We start from the raw sequence: 27949 nt of genomic DNA, 5'->3' as shown, positions 1-27949 counted from the left end.
TGATAGGTGTACAGTTGGTGGTGACCATGGTAATGGCTAGTGTCATACAGAAGATCATACCTCATTATTCTCTTGCTCGATGGCTTCTCTGCAGTGGCAGGTAAGATAACAAACAAAACAAAACAAAAAAAACCCACAGTTGCTACAACTGCTTGTGAATATGTACCAATTTAGTTTAATTACTTTCCAAGAAGCAATCCGCTGTTCTTGAACTTTATTTACACAGCACTGTGACACCTGACTTACAGGTTTAAAGGTGTAACAGCGGTGCTGCTGGAAATGGGCAGTCTTGTTTGTGCTGTTAATTGTATCAGCCATAAAGTTAGCTGTTGTCCAGCTTCTACATTATTAAGACAAAGGCTGCATACTGAGAAGCTAAGCTAAATACAAAGCTCTAAAGAATATATTCTTAACAATGCACCTGCTAATATACAGAGTATGTAGGCGATTTATTAAGAATCCTGTTTTTTTAATACTTCATAGGACAGGATTAGTATAAATTTCAGTATAGTACGTTCATAACAATAGATCAAGCAGATATAATGAGTTGCAAGGGGAGCATTCCCTGTGTGTTTGTATCCATAATAACTAAAAGCAGCAGCTGTTTTGAATATAAATCAGTATCTTAAATATTAAAAAATAAAAATGAAAAAAAAAATTGTTTCTTTTTTTCTTCTGGGAATAAAAACACTCTGTATGATTAGAAGGTAGTATGCTGTCTTTCGTAATTGTTAAAATCTTGAGAACACAAAATCTCTGCTCTTTGAGTTCTGCAGGAATATCTTTGAATAATAATGTGCTCCGCAGGATTCTTAACTGGTCTTGTGCAATTTTCCACTGCCCTTTTACCTCTGCATCTTGGAATTAGTGGTGTTTTTTCTTTTAATTTCCTCTTTTCAACACAAGATAATGGGAAATGAAAAATAACTCTTGTTTAAATGTGATTTAAGTATTGTTAGTTGGAATGGAAAACAGATCTGTTGGCAGGCAGATGATACAAAGAGGAATCATACTCTTAATTGTTACGAGAAATTTCATTGTTGAAGTATTACTTTGTAAGTGAACTCTTGACAATTTTTAGTAATGTGAAACTGCAACCTTTGTTTTTATGGTGGTGTTACTACTCTAGAGTTTTTATCAATGATAATTCCAACAATATTTTCTACTTTTATTTAACATTTAAAACATTAGTTAAATTTTATTTCAGAGTTTAATATTGTCTTTTTTAAAAAGACCTTGTTCAATATTAAACCCTTGTTCTTCATTCTTCTGGCATTTTCAGATTCTGTTCTAAGGCATACCTTGTGTCAGTGAAAGGGAAAGGTTTGATGTTCAAATATGTTTTGTCATCCTTTTCTCTTTAATCTTTGCACACCTACAGATTGATAAGTACATAAAGCAAGTTTTTTTTTGTAGCTGTGCTCCCACTGAAGTCAATGGGAGCATTGTTTACTGCTTTTCATACTAGTAACCTTGAAAATCTCATCACTGTTGCTTTTCAGTGCTCTATTTATCTGGTAACTATTTTAGTGCATCGTAGTTTCAGTCATTGTGAATAACCCTCAGAATCCAAGAACTATATGAAGAGACAGAAATATTTCTGTCTTCCAGAAATGAAAACAAGCCAGAAGCTTTGCTGAAACAGGAATCTGAATTTAAGTGTCAGAAGGAAAAATGGCTCTTTTCTTACTTTAGCTGAGAAGCTTACGTTAACATATTTTCCGTAGAGTTGAACATTTGCAAACAAGTGTTTTCTTTGACAGACCTGTGTTAGTGGGGCAGTGGAGAGTGTTATACACATATACATGTACACCACACATGCTGCAGTCCAGCTCTCCTCGGAAATGTTACCACCTTTTCCTCCTTCCTTATTATTCTATATATATTCATATTCAATATATTTCAGCTAATCTGTGGTTTTAAGTTATTTGGCCTAAATGTTTTTCTTCCAAAGAGGTTGGAGGCTTTTCTAAGTGAGTCATCAGAAATACCTACAAGAGGAGAGCTCTCCCCAAAGGGGAGGGAGGATAAACACGCTACCAGTAAAGCCAGCATCTCTAAGTTGTCTAAGAAAAGTTTGTCTCAAGGTGCCTGCATGTGCGCGTTCAAAGTCCATTAAACGAAAGAAAGGTATTTCAAAATCTAAGAGCACCTTGTATCCCACCCTAAGAAATCTATTTGGTTGCAGACTGAAACAAGTATTGACTGTTGAAAAAACAATTCACTCATATTTGAGAAGGAATGCAAACTCTTTCAAATGATGCTGCTTTCAGAGCTTGAACAGAATATGAATATTCACATTTATTAAGTAAATCAATTTGCGGCCAAGTGTCTGCATCAGCCTTCGCATTTTTAACTAGTAAAACTGTCTCTACCAAAATGTTGCTTTTAGGTTGCTCAGCCTCTTCTGTTCTTCTATTTCCACACCACTGTAGAAGACAGGAGAAAAAATGGTGTTCTGTTCTTCATTTATTAATGACAGTATTTAAATTAACTAGGACATATCTGTGCTGGTTTTGCTATTGAGATGAATTCGAATCTGTCAAAGTTACAGGGTTGTCTCAGCTTTAAACATGCTTAAGCCAATGCAGATACAAACTAATATTTTTTCAGCTCTACCTTTATGAAAATGTTTGAAATCTTTTTGGTTTAACATTTAAATCGGAGGCTGTAAGGTTTTATTTTGTAAAAGAACCCTCTTGTATCCTGTTAGTTGTAACTATGAATCACTTGCAACATAATCTTGTAGGGTAATTAAGACCAAGTTGTTGTTTAGTATACTAACACCAATCAAGGATACTTAAACAGGTAAAGAATTTTGGCTATACTAATCTCAAATTCACTGATTTAGATTTGAGTGGTCCTAATCGATGAGATTTTTTTAAACCATAGTAATAGTGATGGTTATGGCTGTTTCTGATTATTACCCTGTGTTAACCTGTAACACAAAACAGCGGCTTTCTCCAGAAAAGGACTTACACATGTATTTGGATAAATTTTCCAAGTCTGTTGCTGTTTATAGTTAGGCTCCTCTACCTTAGCATTTCAGCATGGAAATCAGAGTGACAGTCATCCTAAATGTGAAGGGCAGCCCACTTTTAACCACGTGGGAACGACCTTACTTCAGCTACCATGGTTCTTCCATAGAAATAAGGATAAATCTTTGAGACTGAACCATCTCTCTTCAGAACTCCCTTGCCACCACTTGTCTTTTAAATAAGGGAATGGTGCAGTGACTTGTGAAAGAGGAAAGTCTTACAGCTCAGATACATGAAAATTAGTGATTTTTTTTTTTTAAAGTAACACTTAAGCATCAAATCCATAAATGAAATAATGAAATATGCTAACATCTTTCTAGGCTACAGTTACATACTTCTAATTTATAAGTATCTGTGCTTTTGTAGCCGTGGTGTTCATTTCTTCCTTTTCTAGTTAGATTGAAGTTATCAGTGGTGGGGTGTTGGTTAGGACAGAAAAACAGATATAATCTGGTCTGTGTAAGAAGAAAGACTGATAATAGTTATTTGTTTTGAGAAGTGAAGGGCATGCTGTGAAGGGTAATGGTAAAGCTTTCTAATGGTATCTAATTAGTGACTCATCCTGGAAGTTTAGCTGTGGCTGTTTGGGTCAGACAGTGCTGGCACTTATAAGGGTATTTTGCTTAGATGTTGCAAATGACTGTTGTTTCAATATACATGTAGATCTGTGTTAATATATATATATTTTTTAAATCATGAAGTTGTTAATGCTGACACTGTTTTACATGAGATCTTCTTTTTCATTAGTTTACGATGGTATCAACATCCTACTGAAGAAGAACTACGGATTCTTGCAGGGAAACAAAGAGGGAAGAGCAAAAAAGATAGGTAAATACTTGTCATTCCCTACCTCCCCCCCCCATATTTTTATATGATTCATAAAACAACTTTGCTGTCAATCTTATGTCTTTGTGGCTCTAAAACTTCATGTTGGATATGACTACAGTGCTGACATTTCCACAGCTCTGTACTGAATTCTTTTTTCAGTTTAGAGAGTGTTAAACATGTCCAAATTGTGCAGGATCAGATGAATCTCAGTCCTTAAAAGTAGCGTGTAAAATTGCTAAGGACTTTTTTAATGAATCTATTCATTTCATGGAGACTGAGGAAAATAAATCTTCTGTAGGATTGAAGCCCTTCATCTTGAAGCAAAAGAAGAAAGGTTTGAGTGTACTAGTTGAATACAGGATTATACTGAGCCACTACTCCTAGATAGCAATGAAAGAGGTAAATGTGCTCCTAGGATGTATTAGGTGAGGTATTTCTAGGAGAAGGGAGGAAAATATTAATCGTCTTGCACAGGGGCACTTTTACAGAACTTGACCGGGATTACTGTGAACAGTTCTAATCACTCATGTTCAAGAAAACTGAATTCAGACTTGAACAGGTGAACTGAAGGGCTGCAGGGGATCATCCATGAAACAGCCTGTCTACAAGAGGAGGCTAGAAGAGCTTGGCTTACTTAACCTAGGGATGACAGAGCTGTCCTTCAACTTCAGGTGCAAAACAGGTTTCTCCTGTTCAGGTCGTGAGGATCTGGAACAGCTTCACCAAAAGTACAACAGCAGCAAGAGCAGTTGGAGGAGGTGGAGCTTGGGTCTGTTAGAGCTTGCTGTGGTGCGGAATTTCTGAACTGGTCTGTGTTAAAACCAAACAACAAAATGCAAAAACATTCTGTCTTTCTTTTTGGTGATCTGTGAGGTTTTCTGCAGTCCTTTGTCTTTATTCCAGTATGAATGGCTCTCTTACTATTCCTGACACCTGCGTTATTAGACCTCACTTTCATCTATCAGCTTTCTGTTAACAAGTTGAAACAAAAAAAAATATTGTGCATAAAATTGTGAATAAAATTTGTAACTGTCCGTTTAGTCTGTAATACTAATCTATATGTAAAATAACCTTTAATTACCTAACTAAATTTTAAGTCCATGATAGGAGCCTTAAACAAAAATCACATTACAAATAATTCTGCTTTGCTAATGCCTTTCCTTAGCATTGCCAGTCTTCCATTCAAAGCATGTGCCCGTGTTCTTACTTTCAACAGAGCAATTGCATGCTCTGTGGAGTGAAAGCATGACAAGTTCATGTAATCTTAAACTTCATAGTCTTTGGAAAAATTTACTGTGAAACATAATAGGAACCTGTATCATAAGCCAACCCACACATATGTTAAGTCCCTTTCAACTATTAAGCCGTTGCATTTAATAATTTCAAATGTGATGTTATATTTTTGTGGTCTAGGCCAGTCAAATCTTGCTGGTGTCATTATTATTATAATTGACATAATTATCATACTACCTTAATATGTAAACCAAGAAAATACATTTGTAATAGGGAGTTGCTTGTGTTAAGGTAAACGTCATTAACAACAGGTGGATAGGAAACCTCAGAGGAAGCAGGAGGGTTATACAGAGGCTTAAATGCTGCTTGTTTTGCTTTGTCTTCGTAAAATAAAAATATCCTTACTTTTCAGTCAATCGATATACCTCTGTTCCATCTAAAGAAGCTGCTGCTGTTGGAGAACTACTGTCCTACTGTTAAAATAGGAACTGTTCCTATTGAATGCGGCTTGGATATACTTCTTTAGTTTGCACCAACTGGAATGCAGTGCTCTGTTGAACCAAGGAGATGTGAAACAGAGCAGGAGAAATAACAACACATTTTTTTGTTGTTTTTTTTCTTGTCTCTTCAGGTTAAAGAATATTTTTCATCAAGCTTTTACTTTTGTGAAATATAGTGCCTGTTCCTTCAGTAATTTTTCAGTTTGAAGTAATAAGAAGAAAAATGGTGAAAGGAGATCCAAGGAACTTGTTTGAAAATTAGCCTTGGAAACAGCTGTTGTGTGAACTTGTATTTTATTAGTCTGTTTTACTCAATGCATATTACATTCAGATATTATGGCTATAGGTTATCATAGCAGATGAATATTAGGTGGATTTTTGTTTCAGAGGTTGTTTCGTATTAAATTGTTAGCTAATGAAAAGGTCCGTAGCTACTATGGATTACTTAGAATTAAAGCTGTTAGACGTCCTGGGTATGTTCTGTGTCTCTTAGATTATGGGTCCCTTGGGATGACTGAAGTGTAGGAATTTAGTTGATCTGAAATGACTTCAGTTATCCAAATGCTTATCTTCATCACGATGATGGTACTCCTGGGGGCACACAGCAGAACATGAGTATAGCCGGGGCAGGGAAGCACACACAAGCTTGGGCACTTAAGCAGCTGGGCAGTGCAGCAAGTTCTAGTTTAGACTTGGGTACAGGAAATTTTGGGGTAGTGATTTGTATTTCCATCCTTATATTGCAGTTTGTACCTTAAAATTCTTGTGCTTTAGGTGATAGTAATATCAGTATCATCTGAAAAAATAGTATTTATTGATGCCTTCTGCTTGTATTCTCAGCTCACACGATAGCTGGGAGGATCTTATTCTTTAAAAGTACGTTCACCATTGATTTTCTTTTTAATGCTTATCCTAGTAGCTCTTCTTTTTATGGAAAATCCCTCTCCTTTTTCTGGTTTCAGAGGTGCTCTTCTAAAGTCTGGCAAAGGATGCTGTTTTGTTCTAGCAATTTTGGGGTTTTTGAGTTCTGTAGTTATTGTTGTTTTTCTTTTTTTCTTTTTTTTTTTTTAACCTGGGAAAGAATTTTTTGGTCTGTTTCTATTATTTTTTTTATATATATAGTGATGAAGAAAGTTTTACCTGTGTTAGTGATGATCTTTCAGCCCATTTTATGTAACTTAACTTTTTTCAAGCTCTTTTACAAGCATCCTCAATTTAAAGTGTAGTGGTATGGCTTATTTTAAAGATTTATGATGTTAATGTAGTTTCAAAGCTCCAGATAAACATGCACTTGTTGCTCTGAATATCTTTTCTGTTGTTTATTTGTCTATTGTTGGGGTGAAGGGGCGGGGGGGAAGATTCTTTCAAACAGTTACTTCTAACTAGCAATTTGGGAAACATAACTTCATATTATATATGACATATTTTTGTTTATAGCATGTTGGAAATCTGATTCTGTAGAACTGGAAAAAGGGAATGATGATGTCTAAGTAAGGCTTCCTCACAAGGAAGAGAAGTGTAAGGTTTACTAGTCTGGGAACTGGTTGAGGGAGAGTGTAGCTACAGGTGTGTATCCACTATGCACAGGGAGTGGATAGGGAGTAGTAAATTTACTGCTGTGTTGTACAAGGAGGTGTTGAATGAAGTTAGTAAAGTATGTGTCAGGACTCTTTCATTTGGGACGTGAATGATACAACACACCGCCGTGAGACACTGCACAGGTCAACACATTTCAGGCTGATTCAGAAAGGATTTTGACAAATTCATGTCAGTTAGGAAAGATGGTGGTTTCAGAAGATGCAGTCCCTGTCTCAGATTATCCCCCATTTGCTTTAGTTTTGGAAGCCAGGAAGGGTTTAGTGTTGTGAGGATCACCTCTTACTTTCCTTAGTCTTTCCCTTCATATGAATAAGTTGTCCACTGCTACGCACATGATAGGAGCAAATAAATTTGTGTGCAACTCCTTTTGAAGCCTTTGTGTATCTGCAGGAGTGGTTAAAACGTGGAGTGCAGCTTTGAACCCTGGCTCTGCATCACAATACACATAGCTTTGTATGTCTTCCCAAAGATGGATGATTGCTTTTCAAGGTCTACTGCATGTCTGGGATTGCTCATAATACTATGATAATTGGTTTTGATTGTTTTCATAACCAGGATGTGAATTGAAATAAGACTATAGTATTTCTGTATGTGACCTTTTAGATTAGAAAACTGTCTTATAGTTCACTTTGCTTGATGGCTGGTAAGATACAGCTTTCAAGGATCTAGGTTAGTCCAGTTGAGGCAACACTCTTGATACTATATTAGGCCCCAATGGGCCTAATACTATTTTGGGAAATGTGTTTGTTTATTTTAGTGTGGAGAGGAACCTGGCCTAGACCTCAACTGCAGAGTCTTAATTTAGCTTTGATTTTCATCAGGGTGCTTGTTTATCAGGAAAGGTACATTCTGCTCTGTAGCTGTACTCGGATCACAAAACTGTTGAGACTGGCATAACTTCTTAGACTACTCTATAGCTCCCTGGAAGCCTGAACAGTGAAAGCGGCCTTTCAGAGAAAATTAGTCTGGAGTAGATGATTCTCACCAGGTCTTGTTCTACTATATATGCTGTTCCCAGCATATAGAAGCCACTGAGACCCATGTGTGTAGCCACAGTAGTATGTCAGAGCCTTGCAGAGATAAAGCTAGTAATTATTGACATGCCTTGTTGTTTCTTGCGATATTTGCATATTTGAAGTTGAATTAATGCCTTTAGCTAGCTAGATAAAAATGTTTGCATTTAAAGGAAGAATGGTCTTCTAAATTTGAAATGCCATTATGTTAAAAAAAAAAAAAAGTTACTGTGTTAACTGTGTATATTGTATTTATCTACTTATTGTTCTAGGAAATATAATGGTCATATTGAAAACAAACCTCTAACCATTCCAAAGGACATTGATCTTCATCTGGAAACAAAGTCTGTGACTGAAAGGGACACTATAGGTAAGAGCAAACAGATGCAGACAATAATACAAATATATATCCTGATGTTTTCTGTCAAGTGTTTATTTGCGGTAAATGCTGAATTATCTTTTTATAGACAATGAAAATATAAAAGTGCAATTGATAATACCAAGAATTAGATCTAAGTCTCCTTTGTTGTTCCATGGGTGACATCTTAATTGCATTGTTATGGGAAAGGATGAGTAGGTGAAATCCAGCATAAAGTGCACGTATTGTTGCTCCAGACATCCATAGCAATATGAGACAACACAAAAAGGATTGCATCATGCTGTATTTGAAACAGATCATAGGTTTGTACAAGTAAATGACAGTTGGCAGATGGTAGAACAAAGGCTTTCTGCTTGCCTAAAATGGAAACATAGTGTTGTAGTGAAGCCTAGACCGTTCACCCACACAAAATGCTTAAACACCGAAAGTGAAAGTGGAGAAATTAGCAGCATTAGATGCTTTGATAGTTGCTGCTTTTTGAAAACCATTATTTTTGATTCCTTAATCATAACTAATTTGTTACATAGATATTCATATGACTCTTCTGTATGTGTGCTACGTGTTTTCTTATTTACATTTTGGTAAGCATATGCATAACCATAAAAAGGAAGTTTAGTGCTGTGCAGAAGATTTCTCAGCTTAAATTATCCAACACAGCACAGAAAAAAACTTTAACGGAAATGCAGAGTTCTTTTGAACCTTTTTTTTCCTAAAAAAAAAAAAAAAAAAAAAAAAAAAAAAGTACTTGGAAGTTTCAGTTACTGTTTTTTGTTTGAAATGATGGCATTAAGTGTCTTGAGCAAACTGAGTGTTTTACTTTTTTTTTTTACGAGAGTGAGGAAGTATGTTTATACATTAAGCAATTGCCAGTGAACATTTAATCTTGAACATGAGAATCATAACCCTTACATAGAAACTGTAGCTAAAATTAAGCAGAGAGCCGTTTTCCATTGTGATGTTGAGATATGAATTAGGTATGCTTTTTGAAATTATCAGGTTAATGTCTAAAGGCTGGGATGATAAAATTGTAAAAATCTTGTAGGCTTAAAAATAGCTGAATAGTAACCCAGTATCAATTAATAGAGGTGAAGACAGAGGCTCAGGTTAAAAGGAGAGATGATTGAATGGAAAACATGACTCGTTGTTAATGCTCTTAACTTCGATGATGTGGATCTGTCTAGACCTCAATTACTTGAAAACTAATTTTAATCATCACTGCATATGTCAATAAAATTAAAATTAAAAATATCACATTTTTATAACATTTGCAAATTTGTATTTTTCAGCATTGCATTACTTTCCGGAGTATCAGTGGCTGGTGGATTTTACTGTTGCAGCTACAGTTGTGTATGTGGTGACTGAAGCCTATTACAGTATTGTGAAGCCCTCACAAGAAATGAATATCAGTGTAGTGTGGTGTCTGCTTGTCTTGGCGTTTGCAGTGTATCCTTTTCTGTTTTCTTAAGTCATTCTATCAGTTCCAAATAGCTTACATCGTTTTGCAATTCATAGAATGCTCTGAACTGTTGGCTTGGAGAATACATAAATATTTATCGTTTGGAAAAAGGGTTGTATAAGCTAATGCTATCGTCAGGTAATGTATATGCTGTACATGCTCTTCGTACTTGGTGGTATCAGCTGCTTGTAAACATTTATTCCAAACCGTTTATGGAAAAAATACATGTACGTTAACATAAAATTCATACTCGTATACAGTATGTAGCTATTGTAAACCCAAGACATGTTAACAAATACAATTTTTTTTCCCAGCCTTACAATGCATTTTCTGTACAAATAGTATTTATAATTTTTGAAGAAGCGTGCAGTTTACCGCCCGCTTTTCTGGTATGTTTAGTCTGATACTGCCTTAACTAAATAATGTATGTAGTCATTTAGTGTAAAGTTTCATGCATGAATTCATAACTCCAGATTTTTATTTCTTAGATCCCATAGAAACTACAACTTGTAGACAGCTGTAGGAGTGGAGATGGTACTGTGTTTTCAGTGATCTGTGGAAAGCTACACTTGCTTCTGCAAATGAGGGAAACAAAAGCAGTGTATTTTAGGAAACAGGCAGTATCAAACCATAAGAGAAGCAACTGTTGTGTTTGTTTTTACTGGATAAAGCAGTATCTGATGTCGATGCTTGCACAGTAAGGAACTGTTTTCACAGACCAAGCCAGGCTTTGGAGAGGAAAGTTGCCTTTTAAATATGAGAGAGATGATGAAACAAAGGAGTTGAGTAAGGTCCTGGAGGAGTGCAGGTTATGGGGAGACGAGTTAGAAAATACATTTGTACAACTTCTCTGTTCCCTTAACAGCTGATGAGTGGTTGAAGTGTCAAGTTAAGATACAACACTTGAATATTCAAAATTGATCCCTCTGTGGAAATGTCTTTTCAACACAGAGCCTTACAGTGATTTCTTTGTTGTTTCTCTTTTTTTTTTTTTTCCTTCTGTTAGCTGTAGCTAGTGATGTTATTTATGTAAAACCTGAACTCTTGGTTATAACTCTTAGATATGACTAGGTTATATCTGGCTGACAGTTCTGGATATGCTTAATACTCTTCTCTTTTTGATATTTGTTACAATAGGTGCTGACTTTACAATAGGGGCAGATATTCCTTTTCTGACCAGCCTGGAGTATTAATGGTATGCAGAATTTTCCTTGTAATGAGTAAGAACTTCTTAGATGACAGAGTTGATACAAATTCTGGAAAGAAGCAACTTGGCAGTAGCTTGCTTCCAGACGAAGTATTTCTCCATTGACTCTTACTTGTTAGTGGGAAGACCCATGGCACAAAAAGTGTTTTTCTGATCTGCTCTGTACTGACAAGAAGGTCACTGCTGGCTCTTGTGCATCTTTTAATGACATATTAGCTGTGTTATTAGGCAGCCTTTTCTCATTTGGTTGGATGAAATCAGGAATTACGGTTTAATCTTGGCAGACAGTCAGAGGGGGAGAAAGAGACAGAGGGAGACAGACGCAGATGCTGCTTAAGAAATAATTAATGAAACCCAGCATCTTTGACTCCAATTTTGAGAATGAGGAGGAGGTTAATGAACTAATGGAAGACTTCAGATACTAAAGACAAGCACTCTTAACTTTGTTGGTGGCAACGATCTGTTTGCTTCATCTTTCAAATCTTGGGTGTAACCAACTTAAATAATACTACAGTGGTTGCAACTCTGCGTGACGTGGAGTTGTGAATTATATATTGGCATGGATTATGTGGGAAGGTAGACTTCATTCTTACAGTGGTGTTTCAATGCAGTCGTAATCACCGCTTTCGTTTAGTCATTCATTCAGAGCAAAACCACTTGGAGAAATTTATAAGCGTTAAGTTGCAGGGCAGCTTTCTGCTTCAGTAATATGAACACGCAAGTGGCTGTTGGGGTCTCTTTGATTGCTTTCTGACCTGCTGTTTTCACGTAAATTGAGCCCAAACCAACATTTTCTTGTTTGTCCTATTCTGTTTCAAGCATTTGAGATCCAGTTGAGCATTCGGACCTGAAGGAGATTGTAACAGAGTGTGTTGGAAGCACATTACCTGTGTTATCTCACTAGCCTTCCTGTGTGACTGAAAGGGAAGTATGGCAGGGAGGAAATGGCGCAATGTTTATGTGTTAGAATTTAAGACAAATATCAAATAACATGTGGTTGTTCTTTGAAACACTGATGTGAAGCATATTTCTGATTCTAAAACTCTTCAAGTAGATTATCAAATCCCATAATTATATGTGGGATTTCAAATTTAAGGTCTGCTGTGGAAATGGAGAGGTGATTTTTGTCCATTGTCAGAAACAAATCATTTTGCAGTATAAAAGGACAATTGTACTAGGTGAAAACTAAATTTAATGTGTGCATTGGCATGATGTATAGAAGTACTCAGACTTTCTTTATTCTATCTGATCTTACAATTATACTAAAAGCAAAAAAAGCGTATGCTAGAAGCTAAATTATATTTAACAAACTGAAAAGTTAACTTAATTTTTTTAGTATTGTACCCGAGCATGTATTAAGTGAGGAACTTACTGGATACAAGTATTTTTTTGTAGATTAGGAAACCTGACTGGATAGTTTGTGAGCTGATGCAATAGAAGGTGTGATTTGTTATCCAGTGGTAGGTGCATGAATTCATGAATTGCACAAAGGAAACAAATGGTAGGCTTCTTTACAGAGTAGGTGGTGCTGTAGAAATCCTTGTAAAGTCACTGTTCCCTGATACGAAAGTGGCTTGACTTTAATTAATTGCCTGTGTGGTTTCTGGCTGATGTTGTGATCCTGTCCAGTCTGAGGGGTTAGCGGCAATGCAGAAGGCTGAGTTCTGTCTAAACTTGGCTTCATGTTAGAGTTAACATCTCCATAAACATGTTGTTATAACTTATTATTGGCATTAAAGCTTTTTGGTTGAAGGGGGTTGGTGCAAAGAGTGATAGGGGTATTAACGAAACAGTCCATTGTGATCACTGGAAGCTAGGTGAGTGAGAAGAGATTTCAGAAGACTGTTTGATTCTTGTTTTATGACATCAGGCCTCTGGTATGCTGAAAATCCTTTAAAACTTACATGACTAGTTAGCAATTCAGTATGTTAGGACCAGAAATGATCCATCATCATTTGGTAGCCCCCATACTTTCAACTGATAACAGTCAATGTAATGTCAAGAATTAATTCTAGAACAATTTCCATTATTCTGAAATTTGTGAAGGTGGCTTTTGTCATAAGAAATAATCAATTAGTGAACTGAGTTACTGATCACAACTGTAAATGCAGCAGAAGCAGCAAGCGTACTTATAGTTTTGTGTTTATGTTTCATTGGTGGCAGAATGTGAGTGAGGGTAGAGTAAGACAGACAGGGTCGAGAGACCTTAATAATTCCATGTTTCAATTGCTGTACTTGTACAGGTATTTAAAATTCATTGTTGAGAACAACTGACAATGTCAGATTATTCAATTGTTGTAAAACTTTAAACAGGTGTTGTACTCAAGCCTTTCCCTCGAAAGGCATTTAGGAGAATTTATACAGTGTATGATAAATGAGATATTTCTCAGCTGCAAAACTTAGAAAACATTTAAATAACGCAATTTTATTTGTAGATTAGGAAACCTGACTGGCTTCTTTCGGAAAATGTACCAGTGGCCATATCAAAGGAAAGCAACAGCCTTTTTTTAACTCGACTCAAGGTTTATGTAGAGAAACTCAGACCTTGAAATAACCTCTGGAAACTACAATTTTTTTTTTTCAATATGCATGCAGTTAGAAATAATACATGCTTGTTTTTCTCCTGTGAATCCAAAAATTTTATGAATTTTATTAGGAACTGAAGGTGGATCTTTTTCTCCTCAGCTACATTCATAAACACCAGTGGACTGAATAATTTTGAAAATTCCAGAATCAACTAAAAGATACTTTATCAACTTAAAAGATAAATTTATTTTTCTAAAAAATAATTTTTCAAGTCTACGAGCATGTTGTCTTTTGTGACCAAAATAAAGAAATCAGAGGGGAGAAGGAATCTCTTAATTTAGCACAGTATTCTGAATTATTTGTTCAGTAGGTCCTGAAGCATAGGGCGAGCACTGAAAGGAAGTCTTAAATAGACCTCAGATTTCTGTTCCGTAATTCTTTGATTTTCTCTGTTCCTAAAACAGTTGCATAATCACCACTGTTGCCTAACAGAGCGTTTCAGTCACACTTAAATTTGCATAATCCTTAATTTTACATACAGGGAATTGAATCTGCAGTACAATTGAAATTTATTATCATGATGATTTTTTTTGTTTGCTTGTTTTTTTCCAGATACTTTATGCAGAGCCCATAGTTAAAAACATGAAACAGGGTGTTTTAAAATCTATTTATAAGTCAGTACTCTTTATTACAAACTTTATGAAGCACTTTGGATAACAGAGATTTGAGAAGTGTATTTTCAAATTATGCTGAATATCCCTACCCATAAAATGACTCTTGGTTTAAGAATTATTTTTGGTCAAATATATTAAAGTTGCATTTTGGGACAAAAAGTTTACAAGGTTGCAAATTATCTTTTGAACTCGTATATTTAAAAATCATCCTGATGCTCTTTAAATGATCACTGTTAAGAAAGAGAGCTTTCTAAAACAGTCTGTGTAAGTTAAGTCTTCTGTAAGTCTTTTTAGGATGAGGTCTTCCTTTAGACTTAGGTATGAGATACCATACCAGTAAAGTTTGAAGGGAGCTTAAGTTAATTACTCAGAACTTAAGAGTTGTTAGATGCTGTGCTTAGGCCACCGTAGTGTTTAGATGAGTTCATTGTTACATTTTATTATTTCATATTGAGATGATGAATGAAATAATGAAATACAATGGCATATATGTTAAATACGTGCTGTTTAATGAAGTGCAATATGGCATAATTACCTTTTTTTTTTGAGGTATTAACTCACAACTGTTAAATGTTGTATTGAACAGATAACTCGTATTGAACAGATAACTCTGAAGTGTATTTTCACATAATCTACATCTTAAAGTATTTCCAGGATTTAAAGAAATGCAAATATAGATGATTGTTGTTGTGTAGTGGAAAACAACAATACATGAAAGACTGAAGTCTTTCTTTTTTTTCTCTATTTTTTTTTCTAAGTAAGTAATGTCTGAAGTGATCTCAGTAGTTTATTTAAGCATGACCTGGATAATATTTATCACTTGGAGGAAAAAAATAAAATATAATGGGCTTTAGCTTGTAGAAATAACTGTTGGCAATATACTACGGAAATTTTAGTTATTTACTGTTTTGTTTTGGAACTAATTATGTTTAGAAATGCGTTGCTCAATAAACACTAAAACCAGTTTGATAACAGAGCAGGTAGCTTCTTAGATATTAATATCTGTGACACTAGGGATACATGAAAAGACTAAATATACCAGTTTTGTTAGATTTTTTTCAAAATGAGACTGGCACAGGTTTTTCTTTCATAGATAAGTACTAAATATACTGTTATTTTATTGTGTTTGTTTGGGAAATCTCAGATGCATGTGGAAGTTGAGAAACGTGTCATTTTTTCATGTTTTTTTCTGCTTAGTAAAAGTCACCTCACAATATAAGCAGCAGTCCTGTGGCACTTGTCACAATTTCTTGTAAGGCAGAAGACAAACACCTAGTCCTCATGAGTAGAAATTCTATCCTTTTAGAAATGAGAGAAATTTTATCCCATTATTGATAGAACTGCTTGTTGGAGCATCCTGTTCCTTGCTGTTTGCATGTACACTGTAGAGTTGTGTGTCCTGGAAGAACATCTATGGCTCATCTCTGGTTAAAAACATATTTATTCACTTCCGTGCGATTACAGTTGTTGCATTTAGAAGTAAGATTTTGATTTTTTGAAATTGACATGTATTACATCTTGAATTATGTAGTTAGGAATGCTTTTCACTTGGGTTGATATTTTATGTTGAAAATAACAATTGTTTTATTTTTGGTTTCTTAAATGTGTTGCGGTTTCTAAAATTCTTAAATGTAGTTATTTTACAAACTTAATTTTCCTTGACCTTCTTCTTGTGTAGTAAGGTACTGTTTTCATTGACCACCCATTATTTCAAAGTGGAGGAAGGAGGTGAAAGATCAGTCTGCGTCACCTTTGGCTTTTTCTTCTTTGTGAAAGCGATGGCAATTTTGATTGTGACAGAAAACTATCTAGAGTTTGGGCTGGAATCAGGTAACTCCTTTCTTTAGTGTTTGTAATGGCTTTACTCATTGAATGACTGGAAAAATTTCAAGTCTCTCAGGAATTTCTGAAAAACTATGTTAATATTAACTCAGTATGTGATGCACTTGCTTTGGAATACATACTCTTAAGAATATCCTCTATGTTTTTCCTTCTTTGTTTTAAGTATTGTGATAATGGTGGGTTGTTTGTTTATATTCATTTTCCAGGCAAGGTTGTTTCCTTTTCTTTGCCTTATTTTTGACCTGTTTTGCCTTGCATATTAAAGTGAATATCCTCTACAGAAAAAAAAAAAAAAAAAAGTACTTAGTTTGTCGATGTTGATATTTGTACAGTTCATGAGCATGAATTAAGAGATGTTTTCAAAGACTGAAAGAATTATGCTAGTGTATGAGTACTTTTCAAAAGATGTCCTGTTATGTAGCATTTTATTTCAAGAAAAGGGATTCTGTGTCTGTGCTGTTATAAAATACATGTATGTGTCTCTGCAGGATTCTCAAATTTCTCGGAAAGTGCTATGCAGTTCCTTGAAAAGCAGGGTTTGGAATCACAGTAAGTTTTTGGAAATACATTTATCTGCATTATATTTGCATTTATAGCTGAACCACTTGGATTTTCTTAGCAAGCATTTGTCTTGCATGCTTTGCTCTGGTACATGCTTACAATCCCTCCAAAAATGTGAAGAGGTGAAAACTATTAGTGAAAACTATCTCTTAGTATTCATAAGTATCTTGTTACTTTTTTGTTTTCTCTTTTTGATTTGGAAATGGTTTACCCTGATACTTTGCAAGGAAAAAAAAAAATAAAACTGTAAACATTTTTCAATTTTTCACTCTTAGACAGTTCTTCCAGTTTTGCAAAGATTTTTTAAAACAGAAGATAAACACCTTTTTGCTGTTCCTCTGGTATGCAAGAGAGTAAGTGTGCAAAAGCTTCAGGTGGAGCTTTCAGTAAAACTGGTGTTAGGAGTAAAGTTTGTCTTTCAGTCACATTTTCAAGTTCTAATAGTGTTTTCATCTTACGCCAATACATCTGCTTGCTATAGCATATCCAAGTTTTGTTTAGACTGTCACAGAAAGGTGCCATTGGTTGTGATGTTGCTTCTATATACAATTGCTGTTGTAGGCAGCTTTTGTGTGTTGTAAAATGAACTTCTGCTACAACACAGTCCTTGCACAACAGCTCTAACATGCATTTATGGGGTATGTCACTACTGTGGGAGCTCAGCTTTGAATTTCTTGCTTGGAAGTTCTCAAGTACCATGCCAGAATTATGGGGTTTCTTTACTTCTGAAGAACAGAAGTTTCAAATTTTGCCTACTTTGAAAAGGTAGCATTTCTAGATACAAGTAATCCAATGAAAAACTCTTAACTGAATCCTGTGTATTTCATAACCTTTCTTCACTCTGGTTTTCCTAAGCTATTGCAAATTTTCTAACTTCTGTATTAATTTTCCTGTTAGTGTTCATTTATTTTTAAACTTCTTGCAGTGCTTCGGCTGCTTACAGCAGTGATTGAGTTCACGGTGGTGTCTTTTGGTAGTTTAAGTGATGTAGGCAAACTACCAATCTAAAACTCATGTGGATAACTAGAATTGGTTTTGTTTCTCTTTAATCCATTTATAAGTCACTTGGTTTTTGTGTATAATCTAGTGTTTATTAATTCCATAATCCATTTCATCCTGGGTACTTTTCTTCTGTAATTGGTACTTACTGCATGATTCATTAAAACAAACAGTCACTTGGAAGAGACACGTTAATTGGACACGTATTTTTTTATAAATTTGTGGAAAACTGCAGCAATAATTTTGACAGAGCTTTTCAATGGATAAAAGCAGAATGCAGGTAGTATATCATAAAAATATTAATTTTGGTTTTGATCATTTAAACCTGTAATATGTATGTTCCTCTCTTAGAAAAATAACCACTGAATTCATTCCAGTAGCTTACACAGTTTTATATTTTAATTAACAACAAATTACTCTTTTTTTTTTGTTTGTTTTGCTCTGCTAACAGAGTTAACATCTTGTAGGAAGTGCCTTTGGTTTGCTATTCACTTTAGTAATTAAACAGGTGACTTGCTTGTTTTTGATTTTAGTTCTTGAATGGTTGTAGTGATTCTAGAGTAAAACTGTAGAATACTTTTTGGTTAAATATTAGGTACTGTTGAGTTGAAAGTAATCTCTGATACCCCGCCCATCAACTTCCTCCCCAAGAAAATGCTTATTTCCTTTCTTTTCTTTTAGGGGTCCTGTGTCTAAACTAACCTTCAAATTGTTCCTGGCTGTTCTGTGTTCACTTATTGGTGCTTTTTTGACATTCCCTGGCTTGCGACTGGCTCAAATGCATCTGGATGCTCTGAATTTAGCAACAGAAAAAATAACACAGTAAGAGAAAATATATGCACATAGGTATATGCTACTCAGTCTTAAATCTTTAATGTCTGAAAATAAACATTCCACACTATTCCAACAAGAAGGTAGGGACTAGGATTTCTGCTGCTGCCTGCTTTTTGTATCTCCAGCAGACTTGCCACCTGCCTCTTTCTGGTCAACCTGTGCTCTGCCAGTCTTAACTTCTTTGCCTCGTAACTAGAGTCCCAGTTACAGGATCATTCCTTTCCTTTCCTCCTGTGAGAGCTCCACCAGGAATGTTTGTTTACTGATGCCTTTCCCCCATCATGTCTGTTTGGAAGTTCAGATAAATGCCTGGAAAAAGGGATGCAGCTCTAGACTTTTTTTCATTCCTTCCCCTCCCCAACTAGAATGGCATCATGCTTCTGTTAATAAATTTATGGAAGACAAGAAAGATATGAGGCAAAACAAACACGCAAACCCCAAAAAACTGAAAAAAAAAAATAGCTGTTTAGAGAGAATCTAAATCTCAATGAAAATTCTGTTAATAAAGTTTGAAATCACAGCAGCATACAGAAATTTGTTGAATTTTTATAACTTTAAATGAAAGTAAATTAAAATTTGTTTTTTCATTATTTCTGGGCTTCTTACATTATGATGACCTGGATATTTAATAAGGGTCAGACTTTAATACCATTTTAAAGGAATATTTTAATTTTCAACGGCTCTGGAGTTTGGTAGTAAAATGTTTTCTCAGAGTTAACTATTTCTCTTCAGCATTCTCTGGTTGAGTGAAAACTCCAAATGCCTTTCACGGATCTTGACATTTGATATTTAATAGATGGCATGGGTTATTGTGATTATTTAGTCTGGCCACTGCTAAGAAAATGATTATATTTTCTGAAATGAAAATTATTTATGCATAAACTTAGATTTTTTTTTTTTCCCCAAAAGTGCCCAGCTTAAAAAATTAATCTTTGTTTAAAGTGGGTCCTTCTCTCTTGGTGCATTGTTAACTAAGTACCCTTTGGTGGATTTAAGCTCACTGTAGTTTGAATACGTCCAGTTAGAACTGCAGGCTGTTGGCTTCTGTTTTAGCTGCTGTTAAATTTCTGTCTATGTGTAGGCTGTGACCAAGTCAGCTCTTAATCTACTCTTTTTTGGCTAAATAAAGTGCTCAGTTTTTCATTTTTATATGTATAAATATTTTAAAATTTTCTGTGCCTTTTCTGTGACTATGCTATAATTTTCCAAAGTCTTCCTTGATCTGTGGACATGAGATTCTAGGCAGAAATATGAAATATCTGAAACAAGACGTCTTATCATTAATCAACAACTAAACGGTTAATTAATAATCACTAGTATGAGGTTGTGAAAAATAAATCTTGTCTAACAAGACAGGATTATATTCAACTGATCATTAAAGATAACATTGTGCAGCACCAAGCGAATTATTTTCAAAAGTCTAGCAATACTTTGTCTGTTCAAGTGGAACAATATAAAACAAACCACTCCACTGAATGGATTAAAACTTGGTCAGACATCAGTGTGATTAGGTAATGCAATTAGAAACAAAGAAGCATCCCTGAGAGGTACCTTCGAATGGGCCTGAAGAGATCAGTATTTGTCCTTAGCAATGTGTTTGTAACAGTGGGTAGGTTGTTATTGACTGTTTGCAGTTGTTTGGCAGTGACTAAAGGGGAACAGTAAATGAGGATGACATGTCATTGATACAGAGCTCTCTAATTTGGGTGCAGGAAAACAATGCCTTTTTCTGCAGTAAAATATAAGCTTATACTTTTGCCAAAGAAAACACAGGGGACAAGCTGTAATTACAGAATGGGAAACTTAGAGAAAACATTTACTCCCACCCCCCAAAAATGTAAATGGTGAACTGCTACTTCAACAGCGTAGTCAAAATGATTAACGTGATTCTTCTATATATACAGAAGGAGTAAATGTTGGGGAAGAACAGAAGAAAAATAGTCTGATGATACTTTTAATTTTAGCAGTTTGATTTTAGTTTAGCAGAAATATGCTTCCCTGTATATATTTTGGAGTTGTCCTGATCAATTTGTACCATTTTCCTACACGTTCACTCATTCTCTAGAGCCTACTTTGAGAGTCCTTCAGCCTTTCTCCCTCAGATAAACAGATCAGGGTTCATGCCACCGTTTGGCACGTTCCAATCCATTAACCCAGTAGGATGCCTTAAGTAACTAGAAGCTCAGGTGAAATCCTTTCACAACTTACTGAAATGCTTTGGACTCCTCTTAGGTGCTGTCGAGTTCCCTAGCAACACTGGATAACTCTCAGTGCTTATTTCTTAATCTGAAACTAATGGTTTAAATCGTGAGGTGACATCTTCTGAAACACAAACATTTTAATGGGTTTAGGAAGTTTGATTGCTTGAAATCAATAGTATTGTGTTTTCAGAATAACTTTGGATTCTGTTAGCGAGAAAGTGTTGCATTAGCATATTTACCAGACTTACAACACTGTAAACAGTTTCATAACTGTTTTTGTTTTATTTGAATAATGCAAACTTAGTATAATGGGGTTCAGACTGTTTCTAGGGGAGGAATTAAGGAAGGTCGTTAATTTCAAGAAAAACTCCAGAAAATCTCTACTTTTCACCTTTTAAATTCTATTGTCTCTTTTGTACTCAGAGAACTCCTTTTACATTAACAGTGTGGTTTCATGCAGAGCTGTTAAATGGAGTAGCTTTTTTTTTTTTTTTTTTTTTTTTTTTTTTTTTTAGGAGTATCTTTAATTGAATGTAAATACCAAGTTTCATTTAGTCAAGGTTCCTAAGAAAATTCTTCATTAAGCTGGGTATTCTGACCTCTGAGAACTTTTCCCCTGGTCTGCATAGATAATGGAAATTAATCTGAGTGCCTTTCTAATAAAGCAAAAAAAAATAAAAAAATCTTAATATAGCAGCATATTTTCATAATTATCCATATGAGATATTGGCTGTCTAGATTAAAACTAATAGCTACTGCAGTTTGGCATTATGCTATTGTATGGAAATTTTCAACAACTGTCTTTTACTATAGTGTGATATAATAAAATGCATGTAGTTCTTCTGGTTAGATTGTTAGGATATCTGAAATTTATTCCAAAGAGAACTTTTAAAATCACAGTCAGTGTGATTTCACAGTATGTAATATTACTGTTTTTTGAAATATGTCATACTTCTAAATATAGGGAAGTAATTTTATTAGTTATCTTTTCCATCTATATTAAAGTTTGGATTAATCCTTTTGAATCTATCACCAGTTTCAACAGTATGGTAATGGTTTTCATTTAATAACATCCCCCCTTTTTTTCTTATTTCAGAACATTGCTACATATAAACTTCTTGGCGCCTCTAGTTATGGTTCTTCTGTGGGTGAAACCAATCACTAAGGACTACATTATGAACCCGCCTTTGGGCAAAGAGAGCATACCTTTGTAAGATTCCCTTTAAAAGTTCTTTCTGGGGTTTTGAGGACAAAGCCATAAGTCTAAGTAGACTGCCCTGTGAATGTTTTAGCAAGGTGAAAGACTGAAAATTGAATAGCATCCTTCATTAAAGGTATTGTGGAAATTACTGCTGAGCTCTAAAAGGCTTCTGTTGTATTAGAAGAAAATGAGTCACTGTGTTGAATGCTAAGGTGGTGGTTCTGAAAGAGCTGCTATCTTCTCACACCTCTTTGACAGAGTAAGGCGATGTTCTTCATAGGGCTGAAATACCACCTAGGGCTGTGCTCTGACAAGGTGTCTAAGGCATCTGAAGTACACATTTGCTGTATAGAACTGTGCATCTCAAAGACTGCACTTACATGAAAGAGTTTGCTTTTAGTAGTGTCCTGTCTTCATATTCAAATTCAAGTACTTAAGGGCTGTTACTGTTTACAAACAGATGGATACTAGTTTGGATTTAATGCGGTAAAAGGGCTACTAAGAAGTAACATTAAAGAGATCAGCAGGGGTGGAAGTGAATATTACTTGCACATGATCTACATAACTGTGGACATGTGCGTTAAGTATTTTTGACAATATGCTTGAAGCTGTCTTTACAGAAGGTACAAACAAATAACTGCAGCACTAGGTTTCCTCTGGAAAACAGCATTGCCCTTTTTTTTAATCTACAGAATGTCAGAAGATACATTTGACACCATGAGGTTGTGGATTATAATCCTGTTGTGTGCTCTGCGGTTGGCTATGATGCGCAGTCATTTGCAGGCCTATCTGAATCTAGCCCAGAAAAGTGTGGATCAGATGAAAAAGGAAGCTGGCAGAATAAGTACAGTTGATTTACAAAAAATGGTAAGTGTAGTGGGACTACGGTTTGGAATGGAGAGATTGCTCTGTTCAGATTCTGTTTTTTCCTGTTTGTTGTGTCTTCCTTGGAAGTTTCATTCATATTTAGCTCTGGTGCCTAGACTATATTTCCTATCAGAAAAGCATCGTTATTGAGAAATTCTGTAAACCAAAATATAGAGAGATGTATAAGCTGTTTTATGCAAACACACTGTCTTAAGCTATTCATCCATTGTTGGAAGATACCTCTTCATGAAGTGTTCTTTACAATACTGTGGCAAGCATTTTGCTTCTCGGTGTATTACTGTTCAGCATAAGAATAAACTGGGGAGTGAGTGCACAGAGTGTGTGGCGATTTGTTGCTACAATATAAGGGGAGGAAGACCGGGACAGTCTGGTTTAGATAGAAGGGCAAAATACTGTTACCTGTGCTTTTTAAATTGCAGCAAAATTTAAGATAGGCTAGTTATATTTCAGGATTAAATAAGACACATTTAGTTCCGTAAGGCCACCCTGAAATGAGCTAGCCTAGCTACAAAACTGCCCATCTTGATACTGGTGCAAGTAATAGGAAAGATTGGAATTTTTAAAGAAAAAATAATAAAATAAACCATCAATGAATTAAGAAGGTAGAATTTGTAAGGTGTTGCATGCTGCCTGCAAAGTAAACTTTAGATTTCTAGTGTTGCGTGATAGTGCTGCTTGATGATCTTGCTGATTTGGGGTTTTATTCCCGGAGGAATATGTCATAAGACAAAGACTCTTCTTCTAGGGTTGTCACTGTTACCTATAATCCCATCCTTGTCTCTGCCAAATATCCTACACCCATAAGAAGACGGTGCTGTATCATCTTCAGATTTGTAGTTGCAGTGACCAGTATTTGGCTTCAGAGGAAAGCTTAGGAAATAGAGATAGCAACAATTGGTTATGACAGAACTGTGTGACAGAAGGCTGTTGTGAATGCACAGCTTTAGTTTTGGGATCTTTAGTCCTATCTGTAAAACAATAATGTCTTCCGTACATGGTGTTTCCTAAGTCTTTTTATCCAATACGTCTGTGTCTTCTTTTCATGAGAAGACATTGCTACTAAATTAAGTTCTGTCTTGTTTTATTAGCCAAGTTTGCTTTCTCTTCTCCTGTAATTCTTGTCAGTAAAGTCTTTTCTACGTGTCTTCCAGCACTGATCATTACTTTTTTATCATATTCTGTCAGATATCTTACAATATTTCTCATGATTCTTCTGTCAGTGTTTTGCTACATTTTCTTCTCATGTTAATTTTTTGATGCTTGCTCATCTCAGAGCCCTTTTGAGATTTTGATGTATTTCCAAAATTGTCAGATCTACGTTCATCTTTTTTTGCCACCCTGTATTCTATTCTTCTCTAAAATCCAGTTAGCTTTATTTCATTGATCACTTGATTTTATGACTTTTTCCCTTCTTTATTTGATCTAGTCTTTTAGGTCAATAGCTTATATAAAATATGCAATGCAACAGTCTAAAGAAATAAGGACCAGGGTGCAGGAATATTCTCAGTGGGTTTCAAAGAGCCGTAATGTATATCTGAAAGAACTTCCATGTAAATGCTTTGTTATTGATCATCTACTAATGACAAGTCCTCTTGTCATTGTTTTTAAAACTAGAAGAACTTGCTTTTGAAAAGGAACTGCAATGATTACCAAATTTTCATTTACTTTTGATGAAGTCTTGGACTGTGACTACTACTTCATTCATATAGCAGGATTTAGTCTGTAAAGCACTGGGGACTTTAAAAATTAGTCATATATTTAGTTTTGATTGTTGTGTATTGAAATAGGAGTCTTTGAACAGTAATATGCAGTGCTCATAGGCAAAATTGTTTCTGCTAGTTTTAACAGAACATATGCTTTTAATTATTTCCTTTCAGTGTGCCCTCTCAGGATTTGATGTGTCCTGAAACAGCAGTTCATCAGCTAGGGGTTTGTTAGGTCGTTTTTCAGATACTATGTCATGTACTGAAATAAGCTAGAAAACTTTTATGATAGCATTTATGCATAAGCATTGTTTTTTAATAAATTGCTTGTTTTTCCTGAATGTGTTCATAAAGGGTTGGTCTGATCACCCAGAACTCACCAATAACTTTTATGTTCCCAGGTGGCTCGGGTATTCTATTACCTTTGTGTAATTGCACTGCAGTATGTTGCACCATTGGTGATGCTCCTTCACACAACTCTGCTTCTGAAAACACTAGGTAGGCAAAATATGATGAACAAAAACGTGTTCTGTCCTCTACAGGGCTTTTGTATTTTCAGTTTACTGCGGAGAGTTAGATTGTTTGGGTACTTGTAATCCAGAAATAGGTTGTGGTTTCCAGCCATTTAAAGTTTTCTGGTATGTGGCTGTTAAGCTGTCCTTTGCTCTTCCAGCTTTTGACATCTGTCAATGATATGGTAATTTGTTTATTTCTGAAAAAAATGTGTAATACAACAAATTAAGCTGTTTATTTCCATTGAAATATTCACCTTTTTCAAACTATTTTGAATGAGCTATATAAAGCACTGTTGAATTGAATATGAATATCTGTTAAAGGTTTTTTTTTTCCATTTCTACAATCATCAGCAGTTTTTTTGAAAAGAAAATGTAAGATACAGAGTTTGTTTTATTTCTGGGATATCTGATGTCACTGTGTTTCTTATGAGGGATGTCTTTCCCAGCTTGCCGTGCAATCATGGCAATCTTTTTGCAAAATTTCAGCAGAAATAGACTTTATTAGGCTGCGGTTCATCCCATCTTGAAGGAGACATCTACGTATGGTAGGATTAATCATACCCAGCACTGACAGGGGTCCCAAGGCAACTGTTTCAGATGCAGATGTTAGGATGTGAAAATGTAGGATGAATTCTACCCTAATAGCTTACTAGTATGGAAGTAATAGCTTACTAGATCAGGAAGTCATGTGGATGAATGCAGTTAGTATTTACTTAGTTACAATTTTGTTTGTGTAGAAGCATATTTAAGATGATGTATAGAGAGATACAGTTAGAGCAGAACTTAAATGTAATTTTACAAAAATCTGTTACTCATTACTTTTTAACAGGTAATTATTCTTGGGGCATCTACCCGGAACTGAATTCCGACACTCCAGTAGAAAACAATCTGCTTCCCAATTCAGTTTATTCTGAATCTCCACCCACCGATGGAAAGATGAAAGTAACTGTAGTACAAATAACAATGGCTTTGGGAAGCCTAAAGAATATTTTCACTCCTCTCCTGTTCCGGGGACTCCTGTCTTTCCTTACCTGGTGGGTTGCTGCTTGTCTCTTTTCTACAAGCCTTTTTGGGCTTTTCTATCACCAGTACCTGACTGTGGCATGAACAGATCAACTGATAAGTACAACGTCAAATTCTAGACACAAACCCAGGTGCCCAAGAGGAGATGAAGATAAAAGAAGAAAGCTATATATGAAGAGAAAACATATCAGATTTTTTAAAAAACTCTTCCTCTGTGTTCTCAGGGTGAATATTCTTAAAATGTTTAAAATTACAACTGGGTTTGTTATTTTTGTTACCAAGATGGTAGGTAACTAATTCAATTACAGTAACGAGACCGACATTATTGTGTGGCAGGTGTTGGTGGCATGTTGAAAAGATACAACCTCCGAGTATCTTGGTTTCCATTGAGAAGATGTCACCCTCAACACTTCGTGTTTTAAGAATCAGCTGTCAGTGACTGAACTGTGGAAGTAGGCACTGGTTATGCTGATGATGGCTGCCTATTCAGTAAAATCTTGAAACTGAGCCATACAATGGAATATGAAAGGGGATTTTAAAAAGTTCTGTTGGATAGCTGTTGATCACTTTTCTCCATGAAAAATGAAATAATCCAACAGGACAACAGAGATACTGTATATTACAGTAAGAAAAGTTGTATAAAATTTAAATTTAACATAAGATAAACGTGTGGACCTGGCAGGTATTGCTGCCTAAATATTATGCAGAAATGCTTGCACAGTGAGAGGGGAATTATTAAAAAAAAAAATAAATAAATAAACAATATATATATATAAATATATATATAATACAGTCCCTGCAGTCATTTTGAAGTAATGGCCATCTGTATTGGTGCTAATATTGATCCACAGATTCCATTTGGATCTTTTAAATTTCTTCTTTTTAGGTAATAGATAAATTCCATTGAATTCACAAAATAATAGATGTAGATTAGTGACACCACTTAAACATTTCAAAACACTTTAATCCTGCTGACTAAGAGTGTATGTATCTGTAATGTACATATAAATATATATTATATATCAAATATATAATATATATGAAGTTACAAAATACGGAACCTTTATTTTAAATTGTTGAATGTATATTACAAGGCCATGGGAGAGGTATACATGTGTATCTAGCTAATTCAAGATCCCATTTGAAATGAAAATTAAATTCGTTGAAAGTTCAGTTGAAAGGGCTATTTGATTTTGGTGCCTCTACAAAGGTACTTAGCTATACTAAAGAACTTAAGCTATTTTGCAAGAAGAGATCAACTTCATCTGTTAACGTTGAAATACCAGCTCTGTCAGATTGTCTCCTTTAGCCAGTGTAATCTGTGTTAACTTGGCCGTATAGTAACAAGTGATATCTCTCAGAAATAATATTTTTCTGTGTAATAAACAGTTATTGTGAGGAGGAGCAAAGCATTAACTTTAAAAGTTTTGCTTCAGTGGAGGGTTAGACCCTACATATCAAAACTGTTGTGAAACAATGAATTACAATGTTTTAGATGTTTTGTGTAATTGGAGAACAAAAATGGGGATTCATATGTAGTAGCTTTTTTAAAATGTTAATATTACACTGCAGAGTTCAGTGCTTTATTTTTTTTAACTAATACTGGCTACTTTTCTGTTACTGTTCTTTTTCTCTTGAATTTGTGCTTTGGCATATAAGCATTTATAAATGGAAAAGCTTAAATATTTAATATGTTGCAAACCTGCCATATGGGAAAGCGAAATGTCCA

The 27949-nt window shown here is 35.1% G+C and overlaps 1 protein-coding gene across 3 annotated transcripts; it reads left to right on the top strand.

Annotated features, from left to right (window-relative positions):
* The first annotated feature begins 2 nt into the window (after positions 1-2).
* On the top strand, positions 3-27802 carry TMEM161B (transmembrane protein 161B). 3 transcript variants are annotated; one of them, XM_032206456.1, is made up of 12 exons: positions 9-100; positions 3786-3866; positions 8484-8581; positions 9877-10033; positions 16132-16283; positions 16784-16844; positions 18537-18677; positions 21987-22100; positions 22784-22958; positions 25084-25180; positions 26027-26231; positions 26340-27802. In XM_032206456.1, coding segments are annotated over exons 1-12 (1356 nt in total). In that variant the 5' UTR covers positions 9-26; the 3' UTR covers positions 26341-27802. The 3 variants fall into 3 exon arrangements, with proteins under 3 accessions (XP_032062349.1, XP_032062347.1, XP_032062348.1); XM_032206458.1 differs by having other exon boundaries at positions 3-100; positions 26027-27802; XM_032206457.1 differs by lacking the exon at positions 18537-18677 and having other exon boundaries at positions 26027-27802.
* The last annotated feature ends 147 nt before the right edge of the window (positions 27803-27949 follow it).

Source organism: Aythya fuligula, chromosome Z (genome assembly GCF_009819795.1).
Source record: "Aythya fuligula isolate bAytFul2 chromosome Z, bAytFul2.pri, whole genome shotgun sequence".
NCBI classification, from domain to species: Eukaryota; Metazoa; Chordata; class Aves; order Anseriformes; family Anatidae; genus Aythya; species Aythya fuligula.
The sequence above is the reverse complement of the archived record's forward strand: the minus strand, read 5'-3'. Positions and strand labels throughout refer to the sequence as shown.

What these genes read in the sequence shown, in the direction of transcription:
- TMEM161B (XM_032206458.1), top strand. Translation starts at nt 27, where the DNA reads ATGGTAATGGCTAGTGTCATACAGAAGATCATACCTCATTATTCTCTT. An exon ending in AAGCAGGGTTTGGAATCACA is followed by an intron (nt 16,845 to 18,536) that starts GTAAGTTTTTGG and finishes CTTTTCTTTTAG; the next exon opens with GGGTCCTGTGTCTAAACTAA. An exon ending in GGCAAAGAGAGCATACCTTT is followed by an intron (nt 22,101 to 22,783) that starts GTAAGATTCCCT and finishes TTTAATCTACAG; the next exon opens with AATGTCAGAAGATACATTTG.